Below are 22,646 nucleotides of genomic sequence, written 5' to 3' on the forward strand. Positions count from 1 at the left end.
ATTATGGGTCTCTAACCACCTTTCACAGGGGGGATAAATACACAGCGGTGCACACACACACACACACACACTCTCACACACTCTCACAGACTCACACAGTGAACAGGGCTGGGCAGTTCACCCACAAGTCAAGTTCAGCTCCAAACCAGCTGTTTGGTAGAGAGCCCCTGCCAGCTATAACCACAAAAACATGCAATCGAGAACAAAGAAGAAACTACAAAAACAATGGGAACTCCCTCTCCGCGACGCCTATAAATAAGAGTTAAGGTGTGGTCGGGAACCTTTTAACTTCACAACAACTTGATTTAACGCCTTTTTGAGCTTGATCACACGTACAAAGCCGGAATTCCCAGCGAGTCCAAACGTTTACGGCTGAACAGAGCGCTCCATGTTACTCTCAAGTTTCATCATAACTTGACAATTTTGGGTTCAAATCTGTGATATCTGTCTTTAGAGGTTTAACTTTCTGCTTTTTTACCCAAAACTATCAAACAGTACTGATGCTCCGGAGGCAAATTCATCCATGTGCTGTTTTCTTGTAAGAACCAAACAATCAGCTGACTTGGATGCTGTCTAGAAGATTGTTGTAGTTGAATATCTTATAGTTATACTAGTAACGGGACTTTTCATAAATTTGACATGTAGATATCAGTTCATCAGTCGCCTCCTGAGGCTCTGGAGGGCGCTTTGTCAAAATGTGGTAAAATAGCCTGTGTGATGTCATCAGATTAGTCTCGGGTGACGCTGAGTCATCACATTTTTAGTCACAATAGTGGCCTCGCTCAATGCATGGCCATGTCACCGCAGGGCCAACATACTTTAAGACCGGCTGCAATGTCTAAGTGCTTCTCGCTTTCGAGCAGGATGAGACATGTGAGTCTATTCAATCATTCAATCAATCGTCCCGAGACAAGTAACAGATCTGTCCACCTCCACATGTGATCACATCGAATAGAGGACGCATTCAAGAGCGTTCAGACCTGAATTTAGCGCTAACGACTTGTGATCTGATCATCCAGGACGGATGTTGATACCAGGTCTGAACGGGGGCGGATGACGTTTGAGATTTGTTTGGCGTTTATGAGACATGTTGTGTTTAGTGGTGAGTTGTTATTAGGATGCATCTAACAACAGCTTCAAATAACAGCAAGGAAGCACCCGAGCCAAATTCATGAAATACACTTTACAGCGGACAAGGACTTTATTTTTTTACGACACCAGAACTGAGCCTTGTTTTCCTCAGCATCGTGATGAAGCAATATACCGGTGTGACATTTCTGATGCTCCGGCGTCACTTAAACTCACCTCAGATTTTCCGCGGCTGAAGCAGGCTCCCTTGGTGAACTCGTCGCAGTGCCACTCAGCCTCCTAGAGACAGAGAGAGAGAGGAGAATCAGTGTCAGGCTCCCAATAAACCATCAAGGAGAAGCACACATCATAAACATTTCGGCGCCATGTCACCACGGACCACTCTGAAAACCACTCTGGGAAACAAAACAATGCTTGGCTCTCCGCTGTGGCGATTTCCCACCTATCTGAAGTCGATTTAACGTCTGGGGACTTTGTGTGAGATAGTGCGGCTATAAAAAATTGCCGCAGACGACATGAACACACGGAAAACAAAAAAGATGATGAGCTTCATACGCCGGCTGCAGCACTGACGGTTCTGTGACTTTGGTTGGACGAGAAGATTACGGCAGGAACGGGGAAATTATTTGACCTTGTATCTTTACTGAACTCCAATTTGTACGTGTTTTATATTTTTCGCACCTGAATACAGTCAATGAAAGCTTTCACATCTTCAATAAAACTCCCTCAGCGACAGTGTGTGTTTAAGTGTTTCGGATATGGTCAATACTTCTTTCTCCATGGACACATCGGTCCCATCAGAATGTGTGTTTTCGACATCCTGATCCAGTAGTTGAAGTAGAAGAAAAATGTCATCCTCTATCTGGTCTGATGTAAAGTTTATATATCGATATATTTAAAATATGCTGCTTTAACCACTGCTAACAGTTGGTTTTGTCGTCATGGATATTGTACAAACTAATTGAAGCTAACATCAAGCAACAGGCGACACGACTCCCGTCCATCTTTCTTTTCCCGAGGAGCAATCTTTTTAAAAATAAACACACGTAAAACATATTGATCCAAAAATAGTTTTAGATGTATAAAAATAAAGAAAATATTTCCTAAGATAAGTTATCTGAACTATGCAATTCTTTTTAGTTTTTAAGATTTGGCCATTTTTCTCTGCTCCTCTCTCACGACTCTCTGGTGCCACGGCCCGATATAATCACGTGTTTCCCCGCAAGTAACGAAATGAATGATCTCATCACAAGTGTACAACATGTTGTCGAAGAAAAACAATATCTACAAAAGGATTGAATGATCTACCCATTATGCTTTTAGTTTGAAAGCAATTTGAACCCGACCATGCAAACAACAACTCCGCTATGAGGTGGAAGACAGAGGCCTGAGCTTTCCGGTCCAAAAAGGAAAGGTTCTTATTATTAAATGTGTTTTATCCACATGATGTATTCGCTACATCGTGTCACACTTAATGTGAGGAGACACCTTAAGCACATTTTCTGTTTTGTGCCCTTTATTTGCGTCGCCGTTGATGTGCACGGGCCCTTAGTCTACCACTCGCACATGCACATGCACATGCACACTCACAACACAGCACAAGTTGATAAGCCATGTTAAACACAGACACAGAATCCAATTAAGGTGCGTATCAAGCGGAGGCCTCAGAAAGCGACAGGGAAGCGAGCGCCGAGCTGAATGCCAGTTTGATTTATGTGTGAGGGAAAAGGAGGGTTCGGTAGACCTAACAGGCGAATCCCTGGAGAAGGATGTCAATGTAATTTACATGTGAGCGAGAAACAGAGCTTTTACATTTTTTACTACAGGAGGGAGAGGGAATGAGAAGATACTAAACCCTTGTCTCACCTCCTCCTCAGGTGGAAGGCACCGCTGCGCTCCAGTTTCTACAGTTTAATTTCATTGTGACCTCTGGGGAGGAAGGGGGGGGGGGGGGGGGTTCCTCGTTGAAAAAAAGGTTTCCTATTTATGAAATGAATGTTGGCCTCTGGACGGCACTCAAGCTTGTGACAGGCAGAAGAAGCAGCTGTGCTCCCGCCAGCTCCAGTGTGAGTGGCAATGACAAGTTTAACACCAAGTCACAAAAAGTCTCCCAAAGTAGAAACTGTTCAACTTCTGAGAGATACGACTTTCTGGCAGTAATAAGCTGGTTAGCGGCCAGAGCCTCAGGACCGCACTCACTGGGAATACAGTAAATATCGCTAACTGAGGGAGAGATTTTAGATTTCACCTTGGCATCGGGGCTGTTTAATGCCAGGACAAAAGCCGAAGCCCCTTCAGTACTAAGCAGAACTTCTTTCATTTCCTCTTCCAGAAGGCTCTGGGAGTTTCCTCTGTGTTTTATGACAAGAACTTTGCCTTTTTCGCCTCAGTGGCCTCTCCACTGGGAGGCATAGAAACTGCCGTATGTACACACACACACACATAAATGTAGTGGCAGGGGGGAGCTTAGAAAGAAGCAAGAGCTGAGGGTGTGTGGTGCTATTCATTGAGGATAAGACATGGAGTACTAATGGAAGCGGGATTCTCTCTTCCTTGGTGTGTGTGTGTGTGTGTTTGTTGTGTGTCAGTTCACATTCCAGGCCCAAGCAGGCTATTCTGGGGCCACGCTGCCACCACAGTACCAAACCACACACATCAGCACAAAGCAGGGCACCACACACACGGGCACGTCGAGTTGAATGCAGCCGCTGTAAAGTGCTCTCACTTATCCCATTGGGGGAGAAATCCTGGTAATGGCCAGAAACCTGACTTGTGTAAAACAAATCAATCACAACACAATGCAAAATTACAACTAGATATCCCATTAACGTGAGAGAAGTGGTTGCTTTTGTCGGCGCGGGCCGATTGTGTCATTCGTCGTCATTCAACATAGTTAAAAACAGATTTTCGGATCGCTTCATCTCGCTGACATCAAGTTTATGGCCGGTGAGGAAGTTTACGCTCGTAAGCCTGTAATTCGGGGGATGTGCCGGCATCATTGACCGCTACAGCCGCACTCTGTGACTGTGCACTGTGTCTCCAATGGTCCGGATTAAAGAACAGAATCACAGCCATGAAAAGCCAAGCACCAAGTGTCGTTAAGACGCATTAAAAGCTCATTAACATGCTATTGTTCGGCCAATGTGCTCCTCAGATAAATCTGCCAAGAACTGAAATTTAAAAAAAAAAGATCTCGTTAAATAATCATTCTTAGCACTCAGCGTTACAAAAGCCTTTCTCCGAGACTTGGGGAAGCAGCGAAGAAGAAGATGAGAGAGGGGGATCACATTCAGGGAGCGAGGTGAGGTGGTGTGAGTCTTGAATAGGCCCCATATAAAAAAATTCTTAACGCTCAAACTATTATGGTATTTCTTTTATTCATATCGACAATCTCCTAATACCAGTTCAGGACGACCCACCGTCTGTTTTCAGAGGATTGGAATTAGAATCAAGTTAGGAAAACATTATAGTCACCAAAGAAATACTAAGATCTGGCACAAGAGCCATTTTCCCTTCACATCTGTTCAAGGGTCACTTGCAAGGTTGAACTCTAAACTGTGACTTATTGACATTTAACGTGGCAGAACCAGCAGAGATAAATATTTGATGTGCATCCTGTTGGCCTTATTAAGATCTCTTTGATAAGTTTGTCCAGTAAATGTGATGTTTCCTGCACAAGAAAACTATAAAAATCAGTTTAATAAAACTATGAATGTCTGAATGAGCCAGCACTACAATGTTCGGGAGCCTGTTCTCATGTCAGATCATTTCATGTCTATAAAAATCATTTTCCGTGACTGCCAGACTTAATAAAGTGCGCAGTAAAAATCGCTGCCTAATAAATGATGGAACAGATGAGAACATTTATTTGAGGATCTACTAGAGAGACGTGGGGAGGCGGGGCGGGGGTGAGGGCGGACGGTAATTTGTGCCTGAAATAGGTGGTTGGAGGATTAGACACATGAAAAGCCAAATATTTGTTGGTAAAACTAAAAAATACGAATTTTCAAAATGACGATAATAAATGAGCATACAGCCGCGGCAAGTCCAGTAGGTCAAGGTAGAATCCGAGAATCTATTATTCTGCTGTGACAGGGTGGGGAATGAATAGAAAGGCTCTTTCAAATCCTGCTGGTTAACCTGGGGTGTTGTTTGGTGGAATGTCCAATTGATCATCTTGTTTTTGCCACGCTAGACTACCTTTGAGTGATGGAGGATAAGGCGTGATTGAGGTGCAGAAATTCAAAAAGAGGCAGAGGGAATTCACAGTCGATAGCAGACATTTGTTGCTTCAGGGACGCTGAAGAGGAGAATAAAAAATGCCGAGATTTGTTATGCGTCTCTCTCTCTCTCTGTCTCTCAGTGCCATGTAAAGGGCACAATCCTCAGAGATGAACCATTGTGCTCGAGCCTCTCCTCAAACCCTCACACTGAGAGACTATTGTCACCGGGAGGTGGGTGAAGGAGAGATACCAGGGGAGCCGGTGGCGAGGCAGAAGGCGAAAAGACAGAAAAGGGGGGGGGGGGGGAATTAGAGACAAACAGGCAGAAAGAACCACAAAGAGAAAACAGAGTCCAACTTAGGAGTCAGCCACAGCGAGGGAGACAGTGTGGGCAGAGTCAGTGAGACGGAGGGTGGAGTGAGGAGCTGAATTCCAAAACAGCGCTGTTTCCAGACATGATATCGAATACATTAATATATTTTGCATAAAGAGGGTCCAGAGAACACACCCGCTGCTGACAGCTGTCGAGCTTCGTGAGACGACTGGCTCCGTGTCTCATTACAAGAGGACGGTCGGCGTTGAGAGCGGGAGCCGGACAAATCCAGCCGGGGAAATCTAATCTGTTTTATGAATAGTTGATATTAGCTCTTGATGTACTGGTGCAATATTTACAATGTAGACTGATGTCTGCTGATGTAAGCTGTCGAAAGATTTAACGCATTAAGATCTGTCTTGACGTCGTGTCGGAGTACGCGTGCAGGTCTGAGTCGCCACACATCATCGCCACCCCATGAAATGATCAGTCAGCGTTGATGCCACCCCCTGCTATGATTCCTATTGCTTAATATCGCCGCCCACTCGCTTAAAGAGGCCATCAAACTCAATGATATCACAGAACGAGCTGCTATCTGTATCTACAACCCCATTGATGCTTTTTATTCCATGCATTTAAATGGCCAAGTTAGTGGATTCCAGTAATTGAATTAGCGAAGCTGCCAGAGCTATGGAGGATAGCTTCTGTTAGGGACTGATTAGCAGGGCTAATTGTCTGCCTGACGAGGTGTAATTGCAAGAGACAGGGCCGGCGAAATACAACAGGTGACACAGCAGAGGGACGTTTGTTTTCTTTGGAGTCTCCTGTCCTTCTTTACGACATGACAATACGAGGGGACAGCGAAGAACGGAGGGGGGGGGAAACACGGAGGCACAATATACAACTCAACACGGTGTCTGCTGCCAAGGGGAGCTGTTATGGATAGTGTTTTCATGTGACAGTGGAGGAAGAGAGAAAGAGAGAGAGATAGAGAGAGAGGCTGGAGTGAATATCCACTATTTTCTCCTCTGGTGCTGTATTGAATGGTGAACAATGGCGCTGATCCTCCTCATCCCAGCGCTTATTGACTAGCGCCGGGCCACACTGTTTCTGTTGAAGCTCGGCCTTATAGTCTGCATCCTGTTTCGATTTAGCGCGGTAACAGCAGGCTAATATCGGATTCTTAAAGGGATGTTGTAGTTTTATTTATTTTCATTTCTTTGCCTAACTTGTACTTGCAAATTAAACACGTTCATGATCAGCATAAAAGTGCCGTCTTTTATTAGACTAGGTGAGAAAAGGATAATGATGGTGCTACAGTGAAAGGACGGAGGGGGATCACAGTATTCAGCATCATGAAAGGACAATTTTTCGAGAGGCACACCGGTTGAAGGAAACGCTGAGAGGTTCATGGAGCAGGCGTGGCCATTCATCAGCCCCGGCTACACAATGGGAAATGAAGCACAATGCAAATGCAGTAGGTCCCAATTCATCAGTGTTTGTCCCCCTGTTCGCAGCCGGCCATGGACGGTGCATAATGGCGATGCCAGCCTTGAGTCTCCTGCCCAAGGTTGGCATCAGCGGAGGGCAGGGAGCTGAATGAGGGACGGAGGGGGCAGAAGGACAATACTGAGCAGATGGGGGATATGAAGTGGGATTCACCTGTAGATGGAGGAAGGATATTTTTCCTCTGTGTTTTTACAGCTGATCTTTTGCCTGTGGTTGCACTGAATGTCTCATTAGCTGTAAATGCAGCAGAGTTAAGCCCTTGTTTTCTGTTTTTTAGTTGAGCTGCACAAAATTTGAAAGTGGAGCAAGGAGAAAAGCTCCCACCTTTCCCTCTCAACAGTGTCCAGATCAGAGAGGACAAGGGTAAAAGGTGGACAGGTAGAGGAGGGCCTCTTCAGGCTGTTGAGACACCGCGGAAATAAAACTTTAAGTACCGGATATTAACTCCAATCAGGGCTATTGGGATGAATGAGTCATGTTTCAAGGTCTGACTCTCCCCACTTCAACCCCAAATTACTATTCGCTCTGAGTACGTGCAAACTAGTTCATGTAATATGGAGGATTTTCTGCTTGCACTCTAACAGTGCAGTGCGGCGTTGTCCTGCACTTCGATAAGTCCCAGCCGCTGCTGCTGCTACACAGCGTTGCTCGCCTGTTTATTCAAAGTGTATGAATATTACCCATATTGAATGTCCATATCGCACACCTAATTCAATACAGCACTTCCTTGGACTGGGCAGCACGGTGGTTAGCACTGTTTCCTAACATCAAGAAGGTTCACGGATTGAATCCTGGTTTGACTGGGACTAATTGGAGAATCTCAATTGTCCATAGGTGAGTGTTTGAAGTCAGCTTCTTGAAACGCTGGCGGCCTGTCCAGGATGTACCCGCTTCTCCAACAATGTGAGCTTAGATCGGCTCCTGCTCCCACCACCACCCTCAAAAGGTTTATCGATGAGATGTATCGTTTTCGAGCTATGTGTTCCACATACAGACAGACAGACAGACTGAGGGAGGTCTCCTGGAATTATTGGATAGATGATCCCGAAAATGTCGCCATGTTGGGTAAACCCTTCCTCAGACAAACCTTTCGTAATTCTCCTAAGTGACCAAAGGGTTGGCACACAGACAATGAAAGAAATACAAGTTCTCAACATCAACTCTTTTAACAAAGGTCCTCTTTATCTCAGACTCCAGATGTTCTTTGGTTCCTCTCTTCTTTGTATTATTACCTCCTAGCAGGGAGGGCATTTACTGAGGAGATTATGGTTGCCGGGGCTCAGACTGAATCGATCGTGGAGTCTTAACTCGATGTGCGAAATAGACCAGCGGTGTTCAGCTACCACCCTAAGTGTCACTACTCTCATAATACAACAGCAAGACTTCCAGGTATTCAGAATACACCTTCTGCCTCGCCGAATTCTTGAAAATAAGTGGGTGGAATCACTTTACTTTTACGCGGCAGAAGATCATGTCCTCGTTTTTTTTTTTAAACAAATGTTTCATGCATGTCCATTCCAGATGAGGTCAGCCCATCATCAATCATATGGTAATTACAACCACCTCCTTAGTGTATTACAGGCTGTTTGTATTCCACTGCCTCGAAGCCTTGTGCTCCGTCAAACCATACACAGCCTCCCTCTTAGCGCTGCCAGCCATGCGAGAACAAATCACTGCCATCGAGCATTATCCGACAGGGCTGATGCATGGGGATGGGGTGAAATCACAAAGACAAACGTGGGTGTAGCTTTTTAGCTTTTTCCTTTCTCCCCCCTTCTGCAGAAACAGAGAAAGAAGAACCTCATGCAACTCCTTTTGAACATCTGTGCAACCAAAATGAAATGCGCTGGACGACTGAGACAGTTTGAGCTCAGACTTTCTTTGTTTGCTCTGGCTCCCGCCGCAAGTCTTTCATGTCCAACAACAATAACACTGACAAATATATGTAAACCCAGCCACAGAGGCAAGCGGATCTCCGTGCAATTAAATCTCCCCTATTCCATGCTAGAGTGAAAAAGAAGCAAGGAGAGAAAGAGATTCCAGAGGGGGGGGTGAATAGAAAAAACACTCAAGTGCTCCTCACACTTCAGCAGTTGAACTACACCTTCCCCTTGACCCTATAGCTTGGTTCCAGTCAAATGCAAAGCAGGGACTAGCGCACAGGTAATCTGAAATTGGCCCTGGGCCTTGGCAAGGGATTACCAGGTCCGGTACTCTCAAGAGAAGACATCTTGATCGGGTTGTTTGAATCTCCTCGCTGATTATGCAGCGCCAGCCGAGCGCAGGACGAGGTAAAAGAAAGGGGGATGATTGGTTGAGTGGATGGCAAAGAGCATCTTTAAAAAGCATGTGTGTGCACTGAGCGGTCCACAAAAGACGTGCTCGGCATGCGTCCTCATCTCGCTCAGTGGGAGGGGGTTCCTCTGCTTTCTTCCCTCAGTGTGTGAGCTGTTCCACTGCTCCTTGAATCCTTTGAGTGTGCCGCCCCCCCCCCCCCCCCCCCCCATCCCCGCCCCTGCTCCCTTCTATCCAACAAACTCTGCCTTGCTGCTTATTAAGTTGGACCGTTTTTCTCATTTATGCTTTCCAGGCGGATTTATATCAACACCGATTCCCTTTATTCTCCACGTTTGTTCCTTCCACTCATCCTCACTCACAGAGTTTCTCTTTCACTCCCTCCTTATCCTCTCCCCTGGTTTTCCAGGGTGTAAATGGCCTCGACCAAGAGTTTCCTAGCCATGGAAGAAGCCTCGCTGCTACCACCTAGAAGTGAAACCTCTTAGTGCGTCTGTGTTCGTACGGTAACTCAGAGGGTAGCACAATGCTCAGCTCTTTGGGGGGATGTGGGAAAAAAAAGAAGAAATATGAGAAGCTGCAGAAAAAAAAAATACAATGACACCATTTGAGAGAGAGAGAGAGAGAGATGAAAGACGGAAAGTAGAATAATTGCCACCTTGAGTTTGCTGGTATTTTTGTGCAAATTTTAAAACGTGTCACCACAGGCAGAAGTCAGTTCCCTGCAAAATTTATATTTAGCATTTCCAAACATTGTTTTCCCTCTGTGCGAATTGTTGTTGTCCTTTCCACCTTGAGAAGAGCAGAGGAATTTATATCAAATATATAGGCATCATATTAAAGAAAATACACAATGTGCCAACACCCTGTGGTAAAGCAAGAACGGAGTGAAGCTGCAGGGCATTTCATAGAGTCTCAAACTGGATTTAAACACCAAGGGTATTAACACTGACTCGACTTCACATCAACACTTTCTCTGCGTCAACCCACGGTGCAGTCGACCAAACCCGCCGTCACTCCACCGGATGGGAAGCTGTTGTGACACGTGAAATGCTAAACCATTTTACTGTAACAGCTTTAAGTTGTGGGAGCTGGCAGCACCGTGCTACAACTCTATAGAGCTGTGTTTACCGGAGACAGGCAGCGGTGTGGACGCCCGTGTGTCTCGGCAGACAGGGCGAGTACATATTCACCCAGAAAACGTGTGTGAGTCAGACTGATGGAGAATCAGAGAGACAGGCGGAGGAAACACTCACCTGGATCAGTGTCAGGTCTTCCAGATTGAGCCTGAACAGGTGATTTCTGTGAAAAGAAGGAAACATGTTAGCTGATGGAGACATTTCCTGCAAACAAACTAAGAAAAGTGGGGGTGTTGAAGCATACTCCGTCAACTGTACGGTATTTATCTGTGTTTCTCTTTATAGCTATTTCATCTTCCCTGTGCCTGTAGCCATAAAACCAGCAGTACAAAAGGATCTCCAACTGAAAAAATGAAGCTTAAATAACCCTATTAAGATGTGAAAGTGGCGCCTAACATGGAACAAGTGTCTATTTAGCTATCATTTCTCCATCCAGCGCACATGGTGTTGAAATGCTATGCATTTGAGTGTGTTAATCTTAAAGACCCCTCCAGTGAAAATCAGGTTAATATGTCCCCCAAGAGCCTTTTATATGATAAAAGACGTATTTTCAGCAAAACAAGCAGTCAACAACATGACTGAGTATTTCAACCTGAACACTGCAGTTTGTGATGTCACAAATCAAAGAAACCAATCCTGTCAGCCTGTGGGTGGAGCTAAGCAGCTGGAAAAGGCCCACTGACAGCAGGTGAGCTGTGAGGGTGGGGAGATGTGGAGCAGGGGAGCAGGGACCCTACTAGCATATTCAGAGAAGGTGAAGATTTACATTTAAGCCGTTGAGGGGATTTTGTTTTTCATGTCAAACCTTTAGAATTTCTTGAGGAGGAACTATGAGGAGTTTTAGGAGGTTTAATAAGCTAAGCCACTGGAGAGGGACTTAAAAATTAGTTGTGGTTCAGTAATCGTTGGCACATTGCTTTCTTGAGGCAGTGGAAAGAACTTGAACTTTAGGCCAGCAAACACCTGGTCTGAAGTCCCAGTCTTTTCATCATCCATGTTGAAAGATGGCACCTACATTATCCACAATGGAACTCAACCACCACCAGTTCAGTCAGGGTTTTAACGGTTAATGTAGCCTTGAGCTGCCATTGCTTTAAGCAGACTACAAAGATCTCTAAGAATTAACTTGACAATCCAAGATTTCTTTGATTTTCAAACTTGTCGACTTCAGCTGCAGCAAATGTAAACAAGTAAAGTCAGCAGTTTTCCGCAGCATCATATGGAGCCAAAGAATTCTTTATACAATGTTTTCCACATATGCAGTAGTGCTCTTTTTAGAAAAAAACGGTATCTTTCCAATTTAAAACTGTGAAATCTTCAGCTTCTAAAGTTTTCCCACTTAGCAGTTAAAACGAACATTTCCATTGGTGACCTGAGAAGTGGAAAGAGTTAAGTCAGGGCGTGAACAGCTGGATTCAGCAACCATAGCAAATGAAGGACCTCTGAGTTTCTCCAGACCATAATTAGAAGGTGAAATAGACGTGATAAAGCAAACGCGTCAATAAAATGATTTATCCTCATACCTCCTGGTTTCCTGTGTACGAGGAACAGTGAGAGTGGGAGAGGCTGAGAGAAACATTAGAGCCTGGTGGTGAGACCTCACTCTAATAAGTGTCTGGCCTGAAGCGTTTCCAATTTGCAAGGCACAAACAAAACACCTCCATATTTATTTTCAACTCGTCAAGAAATATCTAATGAAAGCCCTCGCAAGAGCAATATGCTGCAGCTTAATGTCGGAGGATGTCTGGTAAAACCATTATGGACCAAAAAGGGAGAACACATGAAACCTGATGAATCCTGACAATTAGAGGTGTTATTTATTCTTCATTTTACCTTTGAGATTTCTGTATTATCCATTTTTGGTAAGTTTGCTCTATGAGCAAATCACAGCTTACGAATTTGGGTCCTTGCACAAAACTCTTAAATAATAATAACTTTTGTGAGATTTACCTGAAAGATGTTTAAAAATCTATCATTTTTAAAGAGCAGGCACTTTTTTTTTCATCAAGCAGATATCTCATTTTGAAGTTAAACTCTTCATCACACACACACAGACACACACAAACACATGCATGCAAACACTGCCGAGATCCATAAATCTCCTGAAGAGTGGCTATCAGCCAGATCTCAGCACAGCCGCGGCCTCCTGTTTTACAGTATTGATATTTGAATCGATCCCTCATTCCTTCCATTATCACTCATCCTTCGAACTGGGCCTGCAGCCATCCATCCAGCCACATCATCTTTCCCAGTTGGACTCAGGAGACGCCGCGCCGGCACAAACAATTCAACCGAATCTCTTGTTTGATCTTTTGAGTGCTGCAGATATCAGGTGTTGATAGGACTGACTGAGCTGTAGCTAAAAATAAGCAAGGACACAAAAACATTGTGAATCATATTAAATTACATTATATTAAATTATATTATATTATATTATATTATATTATATTATATTATATTATATTATATACTATTATATTATATTATATTATAGATTGTGCAATTGACTCCAAAGGGAATTTACTCACCTTTTCAACCTTTGCTTTTAATCTGTTCACACACACAAACACCCATTCCCTCTGATTAGACCTTACCATCTAAGTATCTGCAGTACATTAGTGAATTCCCTGGGCTCACTTGTTTTCTGTTTATTTCGCTGCCCTCCTTCCTGCTGTTATCTCCTGTGCCTGTTGTAGTGAGTTGCTCTCTATTGACAACTAAAGCCATTAAGAGAAGTGCACAGCACACTTCATCTGGAATCAGCCAGCGTGAATGCATATACTCCTGTTCCTCTCACACACAAGCACACATACACACACACAAAAACAAACACACACAAAAAAACACACACTTGGCTGGGTTTGAAAAAAACTATGTACAACGAAACAATCTCCGAAGCCATTGTTGTCTGACTTTTGACATCTATAGAGAAACTGATCATTGCTCATGCAATGCACCAGCAAACATTGGGGAAAAAAGGACAATGAATGACAAGACAACAAAAGAAGGAGGCAGGAGAGACGAATGAAGTTGTGTATCTAGACATTATTCCCAGGAGCTTTATGCGGGAATGCAAATGTCCAAATCAGTTGGAACAGATTCTACCCTGAAAGCTCCCTCACACAAAGTGTGTGTGTAATTTCCAAATGAGTCCATGTGTGAACAGAACAATTGATTATCCAGAGGATTTCCACCAAGCGTGTTGATGACATTTCAATGTCCGACTGGCTGTGAAACTAAGAATACAAACATCTGACAGGGAAGAGGATGGAACATTTACATAAAAATGGCTACAAAAATGTCAAACCAGTGAGGCGATGAGATTCGAAAGCTTCTGTTGACCAAAGCTGTCAGACACATTTAAGGTTTGATGTCAGCAAAACACTGTGACTTTAGTTTTTGCGTCACATCCAGTCTCCTGCACGCTCCACTCATGCGTCGACCCTCAAACCAAACAGACCTATTTTGCAGTAGGTGAGAATCAGCTTGAGAGAAGAAAGAAACCTGAGGATGTGTCTTACCTGGCGCCGACGATCAGTTCGTTCTGGCCGGGGTCAAAGGTCAGCTGAGAGTAATCCACCGTGCCCTCCGCCTTGAACCTGAAGATCCACGGCTCCATCTCTGCCAATGACACGACAGGAGAAAAACAACGGTGAGCCAATCGGAGCGGAGTGTGTTTATTGCAGGAGACAGCTGCGGTGATGAATGAGCTGCTGTGGACTTTACACAAGACACTTGAAGAGAGAAGGGATTTTTAAAAAGGCCAGAATGACAACTCGCTCCACTGCTGCTGTTATCAAGACCTTCACTTCTTCAACTGCAGGTGCATTAGTTTAAGGCTTTGTTTACAACTGGTGAGAGTTCACTCAGACTGGCTGAAATACGTGTGCGGCATAAAATGCTCAAATTAATGAGGCAAGAAGCAGCAGACGTGCCGCAGACTGTGAATGAGACTTTGCTCAGTGGTTACAGGTCATTAGTGCTAATCGCTGCTGACATGTGCGACTGGCTGTTGCCACACCACACACCGACCTGCAGCAACACTCTGCAGAGGTGGAGGCTACTTAAAAATAATTAGCTGCGTGGGACGGCTGTGTACCTGCCGTCGTCAGTGAGTTATCACAGCTTGACATCATTTCAGATCAGCGAGGCTTCAGTTCAGCCTCCTTCAGACTGAACAAATCCCACTTCAGACGCCTCCTGCTCGATAACGTGCCGAGGAAACGCCGGGGCCAACAGTGGCGGAATGCAACTCGGGTCATTTACTCAAGTGGTTAAGTTTAAGTTGAGAATAATTGCATTTCTATTTTACACTACTTAATAATTCTCATCTATATTTCAGAGGTGGGAAATTGGACCGCATTTTTTATAGCTGTGGTGCATTGCAGATTAAGATTTACATATTAAATATTATAAATACCTAAAACATAATAAAATGTGATGCATAGTTAAAAGTTTAAACTACCTAACAGTATGCAAAGCATTTGAAATGGGCTCCACGACAAATGGCAAAAACGTGAAGCTGCTGCATATAAATGCATCAGTAACAATTATCTATTAATATGATTTGAATACAGCCCTCACACGAGCATTTCTCTGCATCGCGACTGCAGAAACTCATGATCTAATATCAACTGTTTAAGTAACAAGAACATTGTGTGCAGACCAAGTTAATTTCACAAGTTAAAATGTGAGAAAAATGTGTAAAGCCTGGATGTTTCCATGTCCAATAAACGGGATTACATGTGATCACACGTGTCCAGATTGTTTCCTACATGTGTCCGTCACCATAACATGATATGATATCTTGTTCAGTCAGACAACTCACGTTTGATCATGTAATATATTTATTACAACAGATTTAGTGTTTGGCGTCTAGGCTCCAATTTAATCACTCCCCTATATGATTACACAGGAATAATGGAGGCGGTGGTCTAGTGGTAGAAACTTGGACTATGGGCAGAAAAGGTCTCTGGTTCGTCTCTGGTTCGACTCCACGGAGAGACAACAAAAGACGAACCTGGATTGTTCTGTCCAAAAATCCAAGTGTCTCCCTACCCTGTCTAGTGCCCCTGAGCAAGGCACCTTACTCCCCCAACATCTGCTCCCCGGGCGCTGTACATGGCTGCTCTGTGTGTCCTGCACCAGATGGGTTAAATGCAGAGGATAAATTGACCTACCATTGCTTGAGTGTGTTGTGCATGTCTGTGCATGTGTTTGGTATAAATAAACAAATATTAATCTTAATCTTAATAATGGGAGTGATGAGCAAATACTTGAAACCCCCCGTTGGAGCCTACAGGTGGATGTTGGGGTGGTGGAGGGGCTGAAGCAACTGGTGGTAATACTGCAGCAGCCGTGCGAGCAGGAGGGGTTGATGGGAAATGTCTCTCTGGGTAAATAGACCACCTGATAAGGTGGGTGTGTATTATAAATGGTTGTGGAGAGTGAGGTATGTCACATGATGTATGTCACATGATGTATGTAACATGATTGGCGCAGCTCGCGTTGCCGGCCAGAACTAGCTCGCCAGTGTCGCCATATTTTCTATTACTGAAACTTGATCTGATCTCAAAGGTGAAGAAACTGTCATTTCCTTTTGCCATAGGCCATAAATCTAGATTATTATATTTCTTTGTGTAGACTGCACATTTATCATTGTTGGATAATGCCAAAGTTCAGATTTTCTTTTTCCTCTCTATCACAACGCATTCACAAAATTGCTCAGGTCAAACTCTAAATTCTTACCAGCGCTCTCCTATACTGGAGGAAATGAAGAGGAGAATGAATAAGGAATAAAAAAAAAAATGAGGTTAAGAGCTGTCCTCGGTTGATAAGGTCACTCGTTCAAAAAATCATTTGACATGGATCAGAGTGCTCAGACATTAGTGCTCCTCTGGCTACATGTCTTAAAACCGCATGTCCAGAGCCGAGACGCAAGAGGGAGAAAAGGGTGAAATTCAGTTTTCCTGTGATATGACTCAGTGGGAACCTCTTTGATTTTAAAATTCCATTAAAAACTGTACTGTTGAGTGAGTGGTTTCAAGGATGAAACGTACACCCTGTGTGAACCGTGAAGACTGATGAGATTCCAAACGTCTCCCCCACTTTGCCGAACATACACCTACACCTCCACACATAAAGAGCAAGAGACAGAGAAAGCCAGAGATAATCCCAGACAGTCACTGACATCTTATCCACAACATGCCTGTTCTCATGGCGCCCAACCCATTAACCCCTGTCCAATCGAATCTCAGGCCCGGGGTGGTTGCTGAGCGATGAGGACGGCCTGTCTTTCATCTGGTCACCTGATAGGTCAGTTACGGGTGGTCAATCAGTCATTTCGGTGACGTGTGCTCTCCATCGCTCGTCACATGCCTGATCCACTGTCTTAGTAACTTTTCCCGTCAGTGCTGTACACACAGATCGGATTTCACTTGACGAAAAACGTCTCCATATTTGGGACATTTTCTGCAGATAGCGATTAATTTGGATTTTTTTCTCTTTTTTAAAGTAACTTTACAGATCTCCTGCAAGTCTGAAGCTATTAGGGACGGTTGCTAAAGTGTTTTTAAAATCACTCATCACTACATCTGTTAGATAATTCCAGACGAAAACATTTCAAAGGGACTTTTTTCAAATTACCGGGAAGCCTTGCAACAGGGCCGATCAGAGAGAGAGAGAGAGAGAGAGGACGGCTTGAATACACTCCTCAAAACACATTATCTACATCTGCGCACACCTGTCAGACGGCATTTCAAATGAAAGCGTGTTCTCTCCCATGACTGCATCACAAGCGCGTGCTCCGGGTCCCTGCGACAAACACGGGATTTCGGAGCAATTTCCCCCCCAAAAGAAGGAGACAGACAAACAGAGCGAGAAAAACGGGAGCTTCCGAAGAACGTCCTGCAGCTCAGGTAGAGGGACCGAACTCTGTCTCCCCTCACAAAACAACGTCATCTGCTGGGAGACAGTCGTTCCCTCTCAAGTCGCCAGTGTTGAACACAAGAGAGCGTCCTGCGTCTGGTTTTGAGCCGTCGATTCATTTCCATTAGTAGTCGTCAAATAAATATATGGGAGATCACGATCCGACTTCACCCCAAAGTTTCATTTTTTCGAAAATCTTTGAATATGCCAACCCTTCGGCACCCATGGAATTGTTTTTTTTTTTTTATGCCATCGAGCGGATCTCTGGCATACTAATGGAGCTGTGGCACCCCTCGGGGGGGAAGACGCCGCATGACGAACTTCTCCCCATAAATCTCCCCGACTCACCGGGGGAGGCTCGCTAACGTAGTTATGGAGTGTTTGTGTGTCTGAGACAGCTAGAGAGGATACTTGTTGGGGCGTGCAAAAAGGGGGCAAAAGGTTTTAATCGAACCGCACTCAAGGGATTGATGGCTCTTTGTGACGAGGCCAAGGGACTATTCATAAACATTCATATCCGGCGTGGATGGGCCCTCCCAAGGCTCCGCGGTGAAATATATACGGAGCTTCCAAAAGTCAAACTGGCGGGGGTATAAGCAGATCGTGGTTTGATGATGCAAAACTGTGACACACTTGAGAAGACTTTCAAAAACAACGCTGCGGGACACCGGCTCGGCTCCGCCACAGACACTAATCACAGTGATTTGATCTCTGATCTATTTATTTGTCTTCAGACGGGTGGTAATAATTTTAGGGGGCACCCTCAGGGGGTTTATGATCCCATATAGAGCCAGCAAATCACCCTTATTGTTAACCTAGAAGAAAAGGAAACAGTAGGGCAGCCCTCAGCTAATAAATATCCTCTAACCCCCCCCCCTCCACAGTCCTATTCATTATCCCGCTTCCTCGAGTTCAGCGCTGCTCTTACATAGCTTCATGTCAGCTGCACTTTAAAAGCATGTGATAATGTAATCACATCAGCACCAGTCATGTTTTTACAGGAGACGGCTGCCGTTTATACGAAGGCGTAATCACACACACTAACACACACACACACACATGCTCACACACAGAAACGCACATCCCTCGCCCCCTCCTTCTGCTCGGCCCCCATCTTATCCTCTTAACCCCTGTCTTCCTCCTCCTCCTCAAAATAGACCAGTCCATCACTCACGTCCTATTTGTTATTCCCCCGCTCTGACACGTCGAAGTTGACACAAAGACAAAATGACAGGGATGTATAAATATTTACACCCGGCATCAGAGGCCACACCAGTCTTCAAGTCTGCCAGCGCTCAGAGTTACAGCTCTTTAGCATTGACGCGCCGGCAGCCACGGCCACATGTGGAACCAATTCTGAAACGCGAATGTTTTTTTTTTCTTTCCCTCAGTGGTGTAAATAGAGGGTGGCAGTAGGCACTTTGATGAATGGGGAGTAACTCGACGCTAAACGTTGCCCCATGGAAATGGGAAGGAGAAGAATGCCAACTAATTGGGGAAGTTGGTGAGAGCAGAAAAAACAAACACCTGCCGATTTTTGGTGAAAATCGTAAGAGCGAGGAAAGGTCGGCGAGGACCTTCACACGTGGCTCTGCGCTCTGCGGTTTCTCTCCATTGTGTTATTTGCAGTAAAAGACAGGGAGCACATTTCAGAGCTGAAAGTCCTAAAAGCCAAATTAGTGTGGCTGTGCTGTGGCCTGAGGGAAACAAGTGAATCATGCAAAACAAAACCCCTGCGATAGAAAAGTGCGGTAGAAAAATATTTAATCTAATGTGTATTTGGGAGATTTTGCCTGTGGGGCTTTCTACAAGTCCAAAAATATGAGCAGACCCGTGCCGGCTTTTGAAGTAAAACCACGGCTCGGATACTGCTGACCTTGAACGTGAGTAGAGCTAAAATTAACGTTGGGGAATTTTTTCAACTTTAAAGACCTATGATGGTTTTAAATCTAAAGCAATCATGCCCAGATGACCGATTGGAGGATCCTGGTTTGTAGCTTGTTGTGTTTATGAATGCTGTGAGGCCATTTGTTTATTTTCCTGTTTCGCCCCCCCTTCCTCTCTCTTAACGATTTGTTGGCCGCTCAGGGACGATAAAAAGCAGAGTTCGGTCCGTGGTTGTAAAACAAGGCTGCCGGTTCTGCTCCTCGGAGACACGGCCCTCGGCTTGGCCTGTGAAGCCATTGTTTACACTTTAGTTTATACTCTTTAAAAGCCTTCAAGCCTTCACATGGGAAAACTAAAATACAATGCTTTATCAATAAAGTAGATTCCCGCCTTGAGCAACAATAACATTGCAAGAGCTTGATTATAAGACTTGTTATAACATATCTTTAAGAAATGGGGATTAAATCTCTCAACGCCCCTCAAAGAATTATCATTTGAATGAAACATATTTACATTAGAGCTCTGCTGAGGCTGTTTTCAGGGCGCACCTTTTGGGTAAACATTTGGAGCACGGCTGCTGAACTTTCTTTCTGAAACCCCACATTTCTGAAACCACCATAGAAAGCAGAAAAGCAGCCCTTGGACTACAGCATCCTTGCACCACAGTAGCAGTTCTGTCAGCCAAGTGTTGTGCCAAGTCAGAAAACCACCGTTCCCTCGCGGGGTCAGACCGTCGCGGGACACGCCCTTCCACAGTCAGGCCACAATCACATAGAGAGAAAAGGAACACTCTCGGTAAACCCTTGACCTTGGCTTCTCACGACGAGTCACGACCTCTCTTTGGGTTCTGCATTGTTTCACTTTATTTTTACCGGCCCAGCTGAGGCTGTGAGCTGTTCCAGTGAGTCTAGGAATCTCATTGGAGTCGGTTCAGATTCAGCGGCGAGCGCTACCAATTAAAGGTGAAGCCGAATATCACCCTTTTGCTTCCAATTACCCTACTGTCAGCTCCAGCCTTATACTTGAATATAGGGCTGTCTAGACTGTCTTTGAACAGAGCAAGGGTTGCTGTCTCTCTGTACTTTATGCTAAGCTAAGCAGCTGCTGGCTGTAGTTTCAGCTTCAAGCAGTTTTCAGACATGAACTCCAGAAAAGGTCTAGAAAATGAGGTCCTGACATATTCTGTAGTTTGTCTTTCACATATAAAGAATGCAGCAGGAGGTCGTCGTGGTCAGACACTTTCACAACAACAGGAAAATACAATTTATAATAAATATAGTAATGTTCAGGCAAGGCGTGGTGTCAGAGGAAGGCACGCAGGAGGCAGGACATGAGGTATAATTTAAGCTGCGGCAATCACATGTTTTTGTTTAAACCACATTGAGACAAGCGGTGAATCATATCGCCAAAAGCTCTCGAATATCGTCTTCCCAAGTTGGCTCCTCTTTTTCCTCCTGAGATATCGGTATTCTCTTTTTTCAGTTTAGCGTCCCTCACATTACATCCACACGTCCTTGCCCTGCTGTATTTTCACGTGGGCTCACCCGGACTCAGACATTTGCGTTCTCATATACAGCCCCTATGGAAAAAAGTCCGTACTTCATTTCTGAAAACAGCTTTAATGAACAGACACACTTCTATCATAGTTTCTGATAACAAAATGCAAAACTACACCGTTAAACAGCTGTACAACTGAACACTGGCCGTACAGCTCTAAATGTATGTGTGTGTATGTCCGAGGTTTACCCTGAGTGGAGCGGGACTGTTGTGTTGTTGTGATCCACAAGGGGAAATCGAATGTGTTTGTAGTTCTCCCAGCTTGGCTGAAGATGACACGTTCACATTCTCAACGACCAGGGATTACACAACATTACATGGCGCACAATGACTCACAAAGGAGATTGAAAATAGGTCTAACGAGAGGTTTCTCTCCCCTTACACACGGTTTGTGCGGATGTGTATGCGACTGTATGTTCCATTTATGACTAACACTTCTTCTGTGTTTATTGCGAAAAAAAAGCAAAGGCCTATAATTTGGCAGTCTTTAAAAGCTATGTGTACTGTACAGCTCGGAACAATGAGATGCGTTTGAAGTGCACAAAGACTATCATCAGGCCATGAAAGAGAAGTTATCGGGAGTGAAAAGCTCTTTGGGAGACTAGGGGATTCAGCAGCTGCTCTGCAAAGGTGCTGATTCTGGCAGATTAGGGTAACTGGGTAAACAAAGTGCAATGATGAAACTTGTGAAACTTCCTGTCCCCACACGACAGCAAGAAAGCATCTAGTCTTGCAAAGTCTGCGGTGCTTTGGAACTCTTACGACCACGGCAACAAAACTGATGTGCGCGTAGTTAACAAGCTCGTAAGAAAACTTTGGATGAACTTTTAGGGATCAACACCGTTAACAGGCCAATGAAACCCACACGCATACCTGTTTCTGGATCAGTGCAGTTTAATTTTAGGAAAAATAATTCCACCTTTTTACGGTTTGCATAGACTCCATCTGGTTTAACACGTAATCCAACACTCCCCAAAGAGCACGAAAAGTGAAGTCAAACGCTGAAGGCGCGACTGGCTGTAATTCACTGCGAGGTGCACCGTGAAATTTCATCCAGGTGCCAGCCACCGTGAGTCGAGACTCAAAAGTTGCATGTCAGCGTGATCTGGGGATGTGGAGAACAGATCGTCTCCCCCTGACATGATGGGAGAGAACCAAATGACGAATAATCACACTTATTTCGAATTCCCGTGGGAAAGCTACACGAAAGCTGATAACACGCTGATCCACAGCTTCCCATTTCTAACATTAGCAAGGGAACAACACTTTATTAAGAAACATGACGGACAGAAACACATTGCTCTGAAAAAGGGTGGGTGATAAGGTAAAGATACTGCAAGGTGGAATTACAGAAAACACAGACAGTCATTATCTCAGATGTTGAATTAATGTTCTTAAACCTCATTAGGATCTGCTAAGACCCTTCCAGAGAATCAACATGTATATCATTTTTCCACAGTGTAAAGTAATCCAGCTATGGTACATAAGAGGAAATTGCTTCCAGCTTATTTGCAGTGTCAGACTTTGAAAGCCTGTACTCCAGGAAATGAACTACTCTGTCAAGTGTTGGTATAGCAGCGATAGGAGATGTAAATTACAATGTAAATGCTCAGCTCAATTCTGAACGTGTCCTCGAGCTTCAGGCTTCCGGAGGAGGAGGACCTTAATGAAGACTCTCCCAATGTGCTACTTAATAACGTACTTAAC

The 22,646-nt window shown here is 44.5% G+C and overlaps 1 protein-coding gene across 2 annotated transcripts in view; it reads right to left on the reverse strand.

The window, feature by feature from the left end:
- The window catches only part of sema5a (sema domain, seven thrombospondin repeats (type 1 and type 1-like), transmembrane domain (TM) and short cytoplasmic domain, (semaphorin) 5A), a 122,598-nt gene that overhangs the window by 64,243 nt on the left and 35,709 nt on the right, over positions 1–22,646 (reverse strand). For both annotated transcript variants that reach the window (XR_009912012.1, XM_062379912.1), the window contains exons 3-5: positions 14,090–14,189; positions 10,686–10,731; positions 1,306–1,368 (exon numbers count right to left, since the gene is read on the reverse strand). Coding sequence is in view for 1 of the 2 variants with exons in the window: in XM_062379912.1 (XP_062235896.1) it covers positions 1,306–1,368; positions 10,686–10,731; positions 14,090–14,189 (209 nt within the window). In the remaining variant the exon portion in view is untranslated. The remainder of the gene's footprint in view (positions 1–1,305; positions 1,369–10,685; positions 10,732–14,089; positions 14,190–22,646) is intronic.

This window comes from Platichthys flesus, chromosome 21 (assembly GCF_949316205.1).
Source record: "Platichthys flesus chromosome 21, fPlaFle2.1, whole genome shotgun sequence".
Lineage (NCBI taxonomy): Eukaryota > Metazoa > Chordata > Actinopteri > Pleuronectiformes > Pleuronectidae > Platichthys > Platichthys flesus.